The 15,339-nt window shown below is 51.3% G+C and overlaps 1 protein-coding gene across 1 annotated transcript; it reads right to left on the bottom strand.

Annotated features, from left to right (window-relative positions):
* Positions 1-8,641: 8,641 nt before the first annotated feature.
* Positions 8,642-15,091, bottom strand: ARMC6 (armadillo repeat containing 6). Its single transcript, XM_069877893.1, has 8 exons — positions 15,020-15,091; positions 13,673-13,825; positions 13,130-13,212; positions 11,876-12,446; positions 11,239-11,384; positions 10,560-10,691; positions 10,185-10,322; positions 8,642-9,365 (listed from the first exon to the last, which is right to left on the bottom strand). The coding sequence occupies exons 2-8, from the start codon at positions 13,791-13,793 to the stop codon at positions 9,153-9,155; spliced, it is 1,404 nt and encodes a 467-aa protein (XP_069733994.1). The 5' UTR covers positions 13,794-13,825; positions 15,020-15,091; the 3' UTR covers positions 8,642-9,152.
* Between the last annotated feature and the right edge of the window lie 248 nt (positions 15,092-15,339).

The raw sequence follows: 15,339 nt of genomic DNA, 5'->3' as shown, positions 1-15,339 counted from the left end.
AAAGATGGTATCCATTTACTCAACAATATTCTCTTTGATCCTACTCAGAGACGTTCTTGTTTTATTTTTAGTGCCCGATGCCCTGATCTTAAACACCTGCCTATACGCTCAGTTTTACACATTCAAACCGCACGCATGCTCTATCGAAACCCAGGCTCTCCACTCGCAGGGGCTCAAACGTAAAAATAGCATTGATTATTTTTATTCCCATTTGCTCCCTGCAGCTTTATTTGATTCTGGAGCTGGGCTGGATTCTGATGCCACTGAGTTCAAACTGAATTCTGGCTGTTGTGAGCAATAACGCACATCGGAGCCACAGAAAACAGAACTTTAAGTTCTGGTGTGAATTTGTAGCGCCTGGTGGTTAGAATCAGTCTTTATTTTGCATATACAGTGATCTAACTCGCTCATTAAGCAATTCACTGAAACCCAGCATGGATATCTTCTAAATCCTTGTAATTCCTACTGCTTTGTACACAGTCCTTGCATATGTTTGCAAAGCCACAGAAAACAAGAGAAAAATAGCTGTGGATTAGATTTTTTTTTTTCATAACATGCTTACTGCAGTTCTAGGGGCCCTCGCACACATCTGGATCCAGACTCCTCAGCTCTTCGTGCTGCCGAGCAAACCGGTCCCCTAAGAGAATCCGTAATCAGAAAGCAAAACCGCTAGTGCAGGCGGGTTCAAAAGTTACAGAGGTTTAATGAGTAACACACACGATCATGAATTTTGTTGTAAACGCACAGTGAATTGAAAGCACAACGTGCTCGCTCTGGCATCCAGCTTCAAGCCTATCAGAACATCAGCCGCGCTAATTCGCAGTCACCAATTAAAGCTCATTTATTGCACTGGGAAACAGGGATGCTCGGCCCCTTTGGTTCTTCAGGCTGCTGAGCTCAGCTGCCTCGCTCTGCTTCATGAGGGGCCTCTGAGCCCCGGGACCCTTTCCAGGTATCCTGCCTGCTTTCTAGCGACTGCAAACACATCTGAAACGAGTTTCGTTCCCCGCATACCAGAAGATGCACAGAATAAATATGCTCTGCACATTAAAAACTGGAGCATTGTTAGTCCTGCCTCTCCATTCTCCCAGCTCTCTCGAGCGGCACTTAATGAATACCTGAGCTGGTTCAATCAAGCTGTCAAATTGACTCCCTGACAAGGCAGACACTCTGCTTTCCTTGGTGGGGATTTTGATTAAAAGGACAGGCGAGACAGAATCAAGTTATTCAGATGATAAAAGCAGCCCACGAGGAAGGATCCCTCACAGGCAGGTGCCAGTTCATCACCCGGAGTGGGGGGGCTCAGACAAAAACAGCTCTAGCTGTCCAAGTCGCTCGTGAATCCAATCGTGATGCTCTATTTCATTCAAACGTGTTTTAAATTACTCAGTTTTAAGATAATTAGTTCCTCAGCTGAAAAGCCAGCGAGTCCCAGAGACCAGCATCACAACTTGCATGCAAGGTCAACTTCTCCAGCCGTACAACTAAAACCACGTTGCTAAACTAACGCCTTGCAGATTATTACACATTTCCAAAACTCGTAATTAAACTTGACTTAAAAGTCTGACTTCACAACGTTACAGCACAACCTGCCTGAAATCCCTCCTTTACGTGTTTTACCACCTACGTGTGTTTTCCCATGGTGGATTATCACCATCAGCTTTCAGGAGCAGCGGGAAGGAGAAGATGTGGGGTTTGCACACAATTTTCAGTTGATGGAGGAAGAAATCCCACTAACCATCCTCCCCAAGCTTCACCAACATCCCAACCTCTCCTGTTCCGCAAGGGTTTAGTTTGAGTTCTGTTAGTTTAGGTTTGCAACACCTGGGCAGACCCAAAACTATCTTTTAATAGAAAAATACCTTGCCTACAAACACAGACCTAGTCCTTACAGTTCCCATACGCAGAGAACAAGGCATCCAGCCCACAGACTGGCTTGCAACGTGTCACTACCAAAAAAAAAATGTTTGGCTGATGCTCTCCAGTGGAATTCAAAACACTGAACGAGTGTCACCTACTCGGCAGAGCCACAAAAAAGTAAACAGCCAGCACCACTATCTGAACCCAACGGCAGCTACGTGCTGAGGAATGTTTGCCCTTTCCTCAAACAACCCCAGTAGTAATTACCAAAGTCATTTAGAGCCTTGGACATGGGAGTGCCCTGACAGGTAATGGCAAACCCACAGTGTCAGCTACGACTCAGTGCCCACAAAAAGCTCTGTGAGTGTGAGATGGGTAGACGGAACTTCATAGAATCATAGGATGCTTGGGTCGGAAGGGACCCCAAAGCCCAGCCAGCCCACTGGGGTGAAGGCTCAGTTCACCTTTGGGGCAGAATTCCCATTTCATTCAGGTAAAGTAACTCATAGAACTCCATTCAGAAGCATCAGCTCCCCGCACGACTTGTGACTCGACAGCTACTCAGTTCCTAATTCTTCTTGTATCATCATGTTGTTAACATCACTAATGAAAGCCTATAATTAAATTAGGAAAAAAAAATAGAAAAGCAAGAGAGTTCCTGCAGAAATCTTCACACATTTCCCAGGCTGAAGTTAAACGGTACCCAGGGAAGTCGCTCAATTAGGTCTCCTTGCATTGTCACTGTTAAACTGAGCAATCGAGCCTGACAGAGAGCGAAGTCGTAAGAGCTGAGATTCACTCTTGAATCAGCCTGCAATTCACTCTTGAAGCAACTGCATCGCAGAAAAAAGGGCTGGAACCCTCAGCACAGGGGGGTGAACGAGAATTCGATGGCCCCTCCAGGTCTATCTTTGCCCTCCAGTTTGATTAAGCCATTAAAAATAAAAGAGAGATGCCCTGCAGACTCGGCTCTCCTCAGTCCCATCCATCTTACAGTCACATCCAAATCCGAGCCCAAAACATCAGCTATGAATAGTCCATTGCCTTTCTCCCTTTAAAAACCTGTACAGAAACCGTTAGCATGGTTTTAGAGAATCACTCACTAAAAGACTCAGTAAATTACAATATCTGGAAGAGTTTCCTTTTTTTTTTTTTTCACATGCTTTCTTAGCTTCAAAGTACAAAATAAAGGCTCCTCCTGCCTCCCCCAGCCAAACACAACTCAAGGCCGCCAGTAAAAGCCAGGATAAAGACACAAATCCTCTGCATGGTCTCAGATTATCTGACGTAAATTAAGCTGAACACTGAGAAACGGTTAAATCTGAACCTCTGCAACCAAAGCCAGCTGCATTATTCAGAGGAGCCCAGGAGCGTTTTGAACTGAGCTTGGAAGGCAGGCAGGAGCCACAGAACAGAGGAAAACTTGGCAAGGAAAAACAGCGCCTCATTCTTCAGCTGCTACAAGGCGGCTGTTGCTGGGAACACCTCGACTACGCTTCTCACAGCCAAAAAACGACGAGCAGTTCTTATCTGCAGGGCAGATAACAGCTTTATCTGAGGGAGAACGGGGCAGTTACACAAGGGGATGGAATCGCAGGGCCCCGCTGCTGAACCCACGCAGACAGCAACAACCTTCCTTCAGCAGAAAAACAGGCAACCAGCCACACACACAAACCCCCAAGCATCCTCCCAGCTTGAATACTCCTCTCAAAAATAATTTCTCAGAGGCAACGTCATAAAGAAATAACTATAAGATATTATACGTGAGCTCTCGGTCAGCAGGCCCATGCGAATGCGAGCTCTCCATCCACCGGACCCGGGATATATTCACTTGATGTCACCACACGAGGTCCCAAAGTGACAGATCCCAGCCGAGAGGATTTGGTTTCTAATTGAAACTGAGATTATTTGGAACGCCAGCAACCCCCAGTCAATACACCAGCAATCTTTGCCAGGAACTATTTCAACACAATAACGGGTAATTGCAATCTCTGCTCTCAAACCCCAGCAGTTTAAATTGTTTATGCAAAAAAAAAAAAAAAAAGAAGGAAAATAAAGAACTAAAATCTTCAAGCAGAACGACCACAAGCGTGGTGCCAAGCAGGTGACATTTCCTAACGGCAACGCTTCCCACGTGGAGCTACCACCCTGCTCTCGCACTCACTCGTGTTGGACAGAAGTTGCTGCCAAGTTCAGCATCAGCTCTGCCCGGCCAAAGCACGGCAGATTTCAATCGGTCCTGATTACCCAACGCGACACGGAGCTGTTGGAGCGAGCCTAGGAGAGGGCCGTGAAAATGATCTGAGGGCTGGAGCACCTCCTGTACCAGGACAGGCTGAGAGAGGTGGGGTTCTTCAGCCTGGAGAAGAGAAGGTTCTGGGGAGACCTTAGAGCAGCTTCCAGTGCTGAAAAGGGCTCCAGGAAAGCTCGGGAGGGGCTCTGGATCAGGGAGGGCAGGGAGAGGATGAGGGGGAACGATTTTCAACTGGAAGAGGGGAGATTGAGACAGCAGAGTTACTAGGAGAATACTTTTCCTGGTTCCTAAGCTTTTTTTTTCTACCTGCAAACCTGTCCAACCTGTACCAAGCCCTGCTTCCCCAGGTAACCACACACTGAGGCTGTGCCTGTGCTCACCTTAGGTTTTATACAACCTCTTGAAGGGAAGTTTAACCCACCAGACACGGGAACTGCCCACCCCGTACACCGGCTACAGCTGCAGGTTGAGCAAAAAGGAGTTATTGCAGCTCCTGACTCACATTGCTGTTCTATCAAGAGCCAGAATTCCCCTGCCTGAAGCCATCACCAGGGTTGAAATCCAACACAGAGGCCAGCCCTGTCCCCTCTCTGTGGCAGCTCAGAGGTCCTAAACGATGGCATGGATTTGCTGGGGGAAAAGAAAACAAGCGTTGGGTATCCACAGCTCTAGAAGGACGCGAAGATGCTCAGTTACTTGGTGTTTTAGACCTAAATAACAGGATTATTTTCAAACACATTCCCCCCCAGCCCCGGTTGCTGGTGTGATGACACCAGCCCTCTGGTCCCCTTAGTATGGTCTCTCTTCCCTCAGCTGTTTTCCAACGCCCACAGGCATCTCTCCTGTTCTATTACAACCAGCCCCTTCCCAAACCAGAGTCATTTAAAACCCAGAATGTTTTCAAAACACTCTAAATCCACCAAACCACAGGGAAAACATCGGAGGAGCACACAACCTCCAGAAAAAGCTTCGCCGTTAGACCGTGAAGCATAAGAGCCCGACACAAATAAAGAGCCAAGTGCCGGCAGACTCCAAACCCACTCCAGGCAGTTTGCTAAATTAGCAGCCAACAGGAAAAAACACAGCCAACAAACTCAAAGACATCTGCAACTCCTCCAGACTCCAGGGGAGCACAGGTTTAAGGTCAACAAAGCAACTGCAGCACCAACTGCTAGGCCTGCGGTATGGAGAGTCACGCGGCACCGAAGGTGGAACAGCGCTGATTAACCCTGCACAACCACTTCCAGCATTTTCTGTCTGTCTTTTGACGTTAGAATTTAAATTAAATCTGAGATGCAGCTTCCATTTCCACGCCTGAAGCAGGGAAGCCATCACTGCTCTGCAACTTTTTGCTTCCACTGAAGTCTGACTGAAGCAGAGAATCATTTGGCTTGGAAAAGATCTTTATGATCATCGAGTAAACCAATTCCACCACTGAACCATGTGCGTAAGTGCCACATTTGCATGGTTTTTGAACACCTCCAGGGACAGTGACTCCACCACCACCCCGGGCAGCCTCTGCCAGTGCCAGAGAATCCTTGCAGCGAAGGAATTTTTCGGAATATCCAATTTGAGCCTTCCCAGTGCAAATTGAGGCCATTTCCTCTCATTATCCCTTGTTACTCGGGAGCAGAGCCTGACCCCCACCTCACTACACCCTCCTTCCAAGCTGCAGAAAGCGATGAGGTCTCCCATCAGAATCCTCTTCTCCAGGCCAAAGAGCCCCAGGTCCGCTCCTCACAAGACATCAAGAGATCTGCATTTTAACAGATCCCACGCTCTCTGGCATCGACCCTTCAGCAGCGAAACACAAGCTCACCTTATCCTCAGGTTCATGTCAACTTAAAAAACAATAAAAAAAAGTCACATCTCGCATCTACACACTCATCTGGAGACGCGCACTCACCCCATGGAAGACTTGGAAGGAAAGAGGAGCCCAAAGCAGTTGGCACAGACCCCAGGCTCCCACCTCTGAACAGAGACAGGCTGGACAGGTAGGAGATGGGCAAGGTGGGAGGGCAGGGCTGGGGAGGTGGCAGGACGGGAGGGCGAGCAGGTAAGGCAGGCAGCGGGGCAGAGAGCAGGACAGGGAGGGCAGGCAGGGCTGGGCAGGCGGGCAGGGAACGCAGAAAGAGAGGGCAGGGGAGCAGGGAAGGCTGGATGTGGGGCAGGGAGGGCAGACAGTGGGGGCAGTGGGGCAGGGAAGGCCGGCAGCGCTGGGGAGGTGGCGGGGGGCCAGGTAAGACAGGGAATAGGGCAGAGGGGGCCAGGTGAGGGGGAGCAGGGGGGCGGGGGGGGCCAGGTGAGGGGGAGCAGGGGGGCTGGGGGGGCAGGTGAGGGGGAGCAGGTGAGGGAGAGCAGGGGGCAGGGGGGGACGATGAAGGAGAGCAGGGGAGGAGGATGAGGGAGAGCAGGGAGGCAGGGGGGGCAGTGAGGGAGAGCAGGGGGGCAGGGGGGGAAGATGAGGGAGAGCAGGGGGGGCAGGGGGGGAAGATGAGGGAGAGCAGGGGGGGAAAGATGAGGGAGAGCAGGGGGGGAAAGATGAGGGAGAGCAGGGGGGGCAGGGGGGGAAGATGAGGGAGAGCAGGGGGGCGGGGGGGGAAGATGAGGGAGAGCAGGGGGGCGGGGGGGGCAGTGAGGGAGAGCAGGGGAGGAGGATGAGGGAGAGCAGGGGGGAGGATGAGGGAGAGGATGAGGGAGAGAATGAGGGAGGTGATGAGGGAGAGTAGGGTGGCAGGCCAGGGAGAGCAGGGGGGCAGTGAGGGAGAGCAGTGAGGCAGACCAGGGAGAGCAGGGGGGCAGAGGGGGCTGCAAGTCTGGGGAGGCCGCGGCTCTGGGCCCCGGTCCGGCCCGCACTCACCGGCTCCGCTCGCCGCCGCCGCCGCCTCCGCCGCTCGCTCCCCGCGGCCGCCAGCGCCCCCCCCCCCGCCTCCCCCTTCCTCCCCGCGGCGCCTCGGGGGGCGGGGCCAACGCTGACAGGCGACCAATCGCCGCGCGAGGAGGCGGCGCCGCAGCCAATGAGAGTGAGGAGGGGGCGTGGCCTCCGCGCGGGGAAGGCGCGACAGCCAATCAGCGCGGGGAGGAGGCGGGGTGGGCGGGGCTAAAGCTGACAGGCACGGGCAGCAGCCAATGAGCGCGGGGCAGGAGCACAGTGGGCGCAGTCCCGGCTCCAGCTGCTTCACCCCCCGGGCAGCGCGCGGTGTCTGAGCCCCGAACCGTGTGCCCTACCCAGCCCCTGCCCCCCGGATCGGTCCCTTCCCCCCGATAAGCCCCTTCCTCCCGGGACCGACACCTTCTTTCCGCTGCCCCATCCCTGGAGGGGTTCAAGGCCAGGTTGGATGGGGCTTGGAGCCCCTGAGCCAGTGGGAGGTGTCCCTGCCCATGGCAGGGGTGGGACTGGATGGGCTTGGAGGCCCCTTCCAACCCAACCCATTCCAGGATTCGATGATTAAACCAGAGACGGAGGCTAGAAGCAGCACAGCATGACACCCATGTTTGTTTAAAGCAGAAAGGAAATCAATCCAAACTTTCCAAGGCCAAGTTTGATCCTCGCTCAGCACCGCGTCGAGGTTGGGTGCTGCACCTCGCCCACCCCGATCCCCCAGCAGGCTGCATCAGAGCCCCCAGGCTCGCTTTCCATCGCAGGCACCCACGGGACTGAGCACCCCAGGGCTCCTCGGCCGCTCTTCTTGCCCGCTCTGCCCCTTCAGCGAAGGGTTGAGCAGCTCACAAACGCACTGAGCAGCAGGAACACATCCAGGCAGCCTCTCCTCACGTAAACGCTCCCCAGGGTCAGAAGCCTTCGAAGAACACAGTGATCTTTGCTGTCCGCTGACGCAGGGCTGCAGGAGGCTTCACCCACAAACGACACCAAGGCATTTCCACCACCTTTGTTTTCCCACCTCAGAAAGGCTCCATGAAGAGCCAGCCACCCTTGCACGTTTTTATGTTTTATAGGGTCAACATTTCCACAGAGAATATCATTTTAGAAAATATCCACTCGAGTACAGCGTCAGCAGCAGCGCAGGAGGAAGGTTCAGTGCCCAGAGCAAGGGCTGGGAACAACACAGCTCAGCAAAGATCAGAAACCATTTGGCTGGGGGAACACAAAAGCCTTTAGCTAAGACTTCAGCACCTTTCTAGATGTTTCACCTCTCCTGTTTTGCCCCCAGGACCTCAGCTGCCTTCAGTCCACGAGCAGCATGGCCTCTTCATCACAATTACAGCACCCTCGGATTCAGGGAAGTGCCACCCTGCTAAGACAGAATGAGCCAAAGCCTGGCCGGCCTCCCCAGTGCTGGATTCCTGCTGTGTGGCACCACTACCAGTTTGTCCCTGCTTTGAAACTCCCATCCTCGCTACCTCTCCCTGATTTGCTCACGTCACAAAAGAGAACGTGAACTTTCCTCCTGGATGCAGACGGCAACATCATAAGGTAGGTCGCTTTGGGCCATACCATCCAAAATCCTTATTTGCTTAAAACATTACGTTGGTCGAAAATCCAAAAGAAAGAAGCAACACAGAACGTGGTAAGCAGTAAAATAACAGTTAGTACAACAGGACAGAACACATTCACAAATGACAGGATTCCTCCTTGCCCATCCCATTACCAGATCAGGCTCCAGCCTCCGTCAGCAGAGAGCAGAGGAGGAAATCGGAACCAGCTGTCACAATCCATACCAAACTCCTACCAGGAAAGATCCACTTCTGCTCTCACTGTACAGAACAGAGCACACGGGGGCGGCCCTGTTCTGTACACAAGTTACACACACAACAACAGGGGGGGAGCAGATCATCTTCAGGCATTAGATGATTCGGGAATGATTACTACATGGAGCTGATTTGCAGCCTGCGAATGCATAAAGCCGTTTCAGCTGTAGCTCCCAATAAAAAGTTCACTGCAGCCTCATAAGCCAGGCATTAGCTTCAGATATTCCAGTTCAACATAACTGCAAATGAATCCATGCCACTTTGTTTTCCCCTTGAGAATTCCCGTACATCGATGTTTCCAAGCTCCGCTGCCCAGTGGGGTGAGGATTCACTGAGCCAGGCTTCCCTTCTGACCTGTCCACAGCTCCCGGAGCTCCACTTTGCAGCCCAGATCCCTCAGTGCAGCTTTGGCCACGTCATCGCAGTCCCTGTGCGTCGCACGAGCTTCTGTTATCAGGTTCTCAGCTCCCATCTCTAAAATGGGCTGAGAAAAGTCCCGGCTCCGGGAGACCAGGTTGCGGATCAGCATGCAAGCCTGTTTCTGAGGAGAAAAGGAGGAGAGATATCAGCATATTTTGTAGGGAAAAACCATCCATGTAGGATGCTGGCACACGTGGAACAGATCCAGCTCCAACTAAAGAACCTTTTCTGGGCAATCAAATGTGAGATGCTGTAGACAGCAACAAACTCTTTCCTGGAAGAATAAATCCATGGACAAAAGCATGGCTGCTATTTCACAGCGAAGCTTATACAACAAAACCTCCTGCTTCTGTCAGAATGCCAGCAAATCTCAACCACCAGCCAGGCAACACCAACACCACGACAGAAGTCTCCACTTACAGCAGACTCACCTTTCCACCCCCTTGTATCCTATTCCAGGCACCTTCCCCAGCACTGAGCTTAAACTACTCTCTCAGGAAATATTTCCTATAGTATTTTTATATTCTGGAGAGCACAGAAGTAGACCCCAAACCTACTGAGGCTTGCACAAGAGACTAGGAGCTAACTTCTTGCCGTGCAGGTGTTTTATTCAGCTCTGGATAGCAATGTCTCTCATAGGACAGATAATACCATAGCACAGGCTGAGACTGAAAGAGCCTATCCTCATCCTGTTCTTTCAAGGAGAGAGGTAATGCCTGGAAGAGAAGCTTGGCATTCCACAGTTGCTAGAACCTGGATTCAGCTCTGAAATCCAGATTAAACTTTGTACCGATCTCATCAGGGTGATAGATGCTGGAAGCTCTGCATTGCCAGCCTACTCAGAACTTTTTGATATCTGTAAAGGACAAAGCCCCAGGGAAGCAGCGAACACAGCCAACACCAATCCTGAATAAATAATCAAGCTCTCCGAGGCAAATACCTGCACGGCCACTTCCCGTGGGTGTGCTTTCATGGCCTGAAGAGCCGCCAGCGCCCCTCCGCCTTCCATGATGACACTACAGTTCTCAGGCTTGCGCAAAGCCAACATGCACAAGGCAGCACAACCTTGCTCGCAGATCTGCAAGGCAAAGGGGAAGAGACATTGTTGGCTGAACATGTTTCTTTGAGGAAAAAAAGTGTTTGGAGTTTCTTTTGGCAACTTTTAAAATATATATATATTTTTTTTTTATGTTTCTTTCACTGAAACACTCTGCTTCTCTGGCACGGAAACCAGGCTTTACTTCCCAGAGACAGAAAATGCCATATCCAGTATCCATCTGGTTCAGGACCAAGAGAACCCACCAACCCTGCGTACCTGGGGGTTGGCGAGGTGGTGGCTGATAGCGAGCACGATGAGGTCCGTTGCCCCAGCATCAACGATGGCATCTTTCACGTCATCATTACCTGCAACCGCTCGGATGGCGCTCAGCACTTGCTTCACCACATCCTGCGCTCATCAAAAAAAGAAAACAGCTTAGAAAGCTGCAGGAATAGCTTTACAGGCTTTGGAAAGTGAGCCAGAACGCCCCCCAGCAACTCCATTCCAACAGTTGTCATTCCCAGTTCTGGACAGCAACGCTACCCTCAGTCACTCAGACACCTTGTTAGTTCAGCAGAGGTTTTCAAAGAAGCTTAAAGAATCAAATCTCAGTCCTCTGGGACTGGAGCATCCAACTCCTCTTGAACCTCTTCTAGCCAGAATGGTAGAAAACCAGCAGCTCAGCTTTTCTGGGAGCAGTGTTCTGCTTCTGGGGTGTGGAGGGAAGGACGTAACCATCAACGAGGGGTTCAGAATCACCGCATTCTTACCTGACAGAGCACCTGTAACCTAGTTCTGTGTATAAGGCTGTAAATAGGCATCAACGGTTGGGTCTTAACCCTAATTGCACTTCAAATACTGCAGAGTCTAAGGCCCATTCACAGCCAGGACTTTAAAATGAAAAGCAGGCCCTGTTACGTTACCTCTGCTGCCCGGTACACTCTGTATCGCTCACCGGGTGGTCGATGCAGTCCGCCAGGAGAGCCACCATAAAGCTTAAGCCGCCGAGGTCCACAATTTCTTGACAGAATTCATTCCTGACAGAGAGGCGAGAAAGGGTGGCACAGAGTTCACTGAGAACACTGGAGTTATCTGTGAATGCTGCAGAGAAGAGAGGATGAATGGAGTGACCAGGAGCGAGGAGGGGGGCTGCAGAATCAAAGCGTTTTACTTTCCTTCTTTAAAAAATGAGCGTAAACAGTGTGTTTCACTTTATATATTAAACCAGCACAACAACATCCTGTCCATTCTGTATCTAGACAGAGACAGAATGTTTTCTTGGAAAGAACGCAACACGTCAGAAGGGAAAATGTGCCTGAAAACCTACAAGGGGCTGTAAAATACTTCCTACCCGACTGACAAACAGCTCTGATAACTGTCACCTTCATGCTGCTGATAGCCTCGGGAGCTGTCATGTTATTTTTCTCCCTAAAGGCACATTTCATCAAAGGAATTAAACATAATTTTAGCAGTAAACTCCTGAATCACCTCTGGGGAGCTTCAAGTTATGACAAAGCACACTTTCCAGACAAGAGGGCACAGATGATTCAAAATTAGGATCAACAGTCCTAATTAAATAGGGTTAATTTTACCTTTTGCAGCCTCAATCAGGACTCTTAGCCCATCGTTCTCCAACACAATCATTTTTGCATGATCATGAGCATGGCCAAAGGGCACACGGATGTCGTCATCAAACGTCATGATCCTGAGTGCCGAGGAGGCTGTTCGGACGACGTCGGCGCTGTCTCCGTGCTGGATTATTGCTCCGGTCAGAAGCGGGAGAACTCCACCTTTCACAAAGTCCTGACGGTTCTGCTCGTGTTTCAGACAGGCGTGGCGGATGCAGTGGATCCCAGCCAGCGTCATCTCCGCATCCTCTCTGTATTCTTTCAGAGTTTGTAGCAGTAGATCCTGGCCAGCGGAGTCGAGTAGGTCTGGCTGCCCATCAGTTACGGCAGACAGAGTATGGAAGGCTTTCAGCATTAAATCTCTGTCTCCTGAAGCCAACTGGCAGGCAGAGAACACCACGGAATAGGCGCCGTTCTGCCCAGCCAGGTAGCGGAAAGCCAGCTGCTCTTTGCACTGATCGGCGAAGACCACCAGCTGCTTGGCCATCTCAGCAAGATCAGCATCAGCAACAGCTCTCCCAAGGGAATCTAAAGTCTACAGAAGAGAACAAGAGTTACTTTTCAGTCCAAAGGAACAAGAACGGTTCTTTCTAGTCAGTCAAATGTGTTAATTGATAACAGCAGTCGTCTGTTAAATTTAAAACTAGTTTGATGTATCTAAGAAACTGCTGTCTCTTAAGAGCAGCATTTTGCCTTCACACACAGGACCTGTGGAGGAAAGCGGGTTGCTCTGTACTCCTGCCTTCACTGTACCCCAGTCCAACCAGCAGAAGGTGAACTGGGTCCAACTAGAACATTCCATACGCATCAGCAATGTGCACGAGCGCTTTTATACTCTGGCTGGTGAGGGGCTTTATTCAATCTTTTCACCTGCCCTCAGCAGGGTTAAATAATAGCTACTGCTCCATTTACCTGTATTTCCTTCATTAAAGCCCTTCTGCGGTTTGAGTTTACCTGATAACAAAGAATCTGCTTCTAAATTATGAGCAGCAGTCTCTGCGTTTCCTGGGCAGGGGATTCTGGCACCTGGCACTTCCACTGAACAGTTTGAACATTTACATTATTCTTAGTTTGGAGAATAGATGGGATTAACTGTGTGTTGAAGAGCTCACAAAGAAACAGGAGAGGCAGACGTAGATGGTATATTTCACTTTTCCTAGTCTATTAAACTATTCTATACCCTAGTTCTTAAACAACAACATCAATTTGTGCTCCTACCAGCAAAATTGCATGTTTTTGCTGTTGGCCGTTCTCCGAGGCCGGCTGCCGCACGGCTTTCACAATGTTGCTGAGGTCAACACCTAAAGGGAAAAACAAAACCAAGATTAATATTAGTCACAGGAGCCTGGGTAAAATTTGTCAAGTTAACCACAGTGAACAAAAATAAACTTAAAATCAAGCATGGATCAATGCACAAAGACGCTGAAATGTTGCTAAAGTTCTGACTATGACGGTCAAATACATTTGGGAACAAAGCATCAATTCCAGCTAAATGTCAGCTGGGATTTAAAAAAAAAAAAAAGAGAGCCTAATTTCATGGACCAAATTGCACCCTGCAGCTTCACTCAAAGCAGTTTTTCAGTCATAATTACTCCACGAAACGAGGTTAGCATTAATAGTGGCTGTGTTCCACTTCACAAAGGCTTCTTTTCAGCACCGGTCGATAAATCTTTGCATGCTGGCTCTCTTAATATTTAAGACATTTAAAACCTCAGTCCATAATAACCTGGCCTGCAAAAGCAGATGGATTTGCAATAATACCTTGGGACTCAAACTGCTGCACAGCTTCTCTCACTGCCTCTTCAGGATCCATTTCAAACTCGATAATGTTTTCTTGCACTGCTTCATCAAACGTTTCCTGCGCAATCTGTTTCGACCCCATTTTACTCAAACAGGATAAGCCGTGTCCTCGTCCTGTCATTAAGATAGTCCACAACTAATTTTGGTACAAGTCCTTCTGATTTTAATCAAACCTTCTAATCAACTTTCTCATTTCTATCAAAAATAAAGGAAGTTATTTGTTCCTTAAAAGAAAAGCACAGACCTTGAGACCAAAATTGTGTAGTTAAAGGGACATTCATGGGTTGGCTTTCCGGGTTTTTGGAGGTACTTTTTAACAAGTAGAATTATAGCAATTAGAAGAAGGAAGGAGGAGTTCCAGAAGCACAAGATTTGGATGGGGAAGCCGCTGCTGCCATGGGTGTCACCATTACAGGGCTCTCGCTGCCCCACGCAGGGTGCGGATCCACCTGCCCTGAGACCCCCCAGACACTCGAGGGCAAGACGCAGACGGAGCCCCTGGGCCCGGCTCCATCCCTGCTCCCACAGTGAGGTCTGCTGCATCCCCTGCATCCCCTTGGATCCCCCTGCATCCCCTTGGATCCCCCTGCATCCCCTTGGATCCCCCTGCATTCCCTCGGATCCCCTGCAACCCCTTGCATCCCCTTGGATCTCCCTGCATTCCCTTGGATCCCCCTGCATTCCCTTGGATCCCCGTGGATCCCCCTGCATCCTCTGCATCCCCCTGCATCCCCTTGGATCCCCCTGCAACCCTTGGATCCCCTTGCATCCCTTCGATCCCCCTGCATCCCCTTCGATCCCTCTGCATCCTCTGCAACCCCTTGGATCCCCTGCAACCCCTTGCATCCCTTGGATCCCCCTGCATCCCCTTGGATCTCCCTGCATCCCCTTGGATCTCCCTGCATCCCTTGGATCTCCCTGCATTCCCTTGGATCCCCGTGGATCCCCCTGCATCCTCTGCATCCCCTTGGATCCCCCTGCATCCCCTTGGATCCCCCTGCATCCCCTTGGATCCCTCTGCATCCCCTTGGATCCCCTTGCATCCCTTGGATCCCCCTGCATCCTCTGCAACCCCTTGCATCCCCTTGCATCCCTTGGATCCCCCTACATTCCCTTGCACCCCTTGGATCCCCCCGCATCCCCTTGCACCCCCTTCCACCCCCCTGTAACCCCCTTGCATCAGGCCCAGCCAGGCCCAGCCCCCCGGGCTCGCTGCAAGGCCATCCCCGAGAGGGCCCAAGAGCCCCCAGCAGGTTCTGAGGGAGCCCCCAGGCTCACCACGGGTCCCGGTTACCCCTCCCGACCCACCTCCGTGCCGAGCCGCCTGACAAAGAGCCGCGCGCGGGGAGGTCGGACCCTCCTCGGCCACCGTACAGCGCCGGCACCGGCCCCCGCCCTCCCAGTGCGCATGCGCCGCCACAGAAGCCACGCCCCCACGAGGAATCACGTGGCGCGAAACGCGACGCGCGCGGGGGGGGTGAGGTCCTGACGCGCATGCGCCCTGCGCGGCCGCCGGACACGTGCGCTCGGCCGCCTTCTGCGCATGCGCAGTGCGTGGGGCTGAGGGAGCGGTGGGGGGGGCTGTGAAGGAGGAGGCTGAGGGATCCTGGAATCATGAAGGCTGGAAA

Source organism: Phaenicophaeus curvirostris, chromosome 28 (genome assembly GCF_032191515.1).
Source record: "Phaenicophaeus curvirostris isolate KB17595 chromosome 28, BPBGC_Pcur_1.0, whole genome shotgun sequence".
Classification (NCBI taxonomy): domain Eukaryota; kingdom Metazoa; phylum Chordata; class Aves; order Cuculiformes; family Cuculidae; genus Phaenicophaeus; species Phaenicophaeus curvirostris.
This window is presented reverse-complemented; position numbering and strand designations above follow the sequence as displayed.

What these genes read in the sequence shown, in the direction of transcription:
- ARMC6 (XM_069877893.1), bottom strand. Translation starts at nt 13,793, where the DNA reads ATGGGGTCGAAACAGATTGCGCAGGAAACGTTTGATGAAGCAGTGCAA. An exon ending in CCTGATTGAGGCTGCAAAAG is followed by an intron (nt 11,385 to 11,875) that starts GTAAAATTAACC and finishes TCTTCTCTGCAG; the next exon opens with CATTCACAGATAACTCCAGT. An exon ending in CGGACTGCATCGACCACCCG is followed by an intron (nt 10,692 to 11,238) that starts GTGAGCGATACA and finishes TGATGAGCGCAG; the next exon opens with GATGTGGTGAAGCAAGTGCT.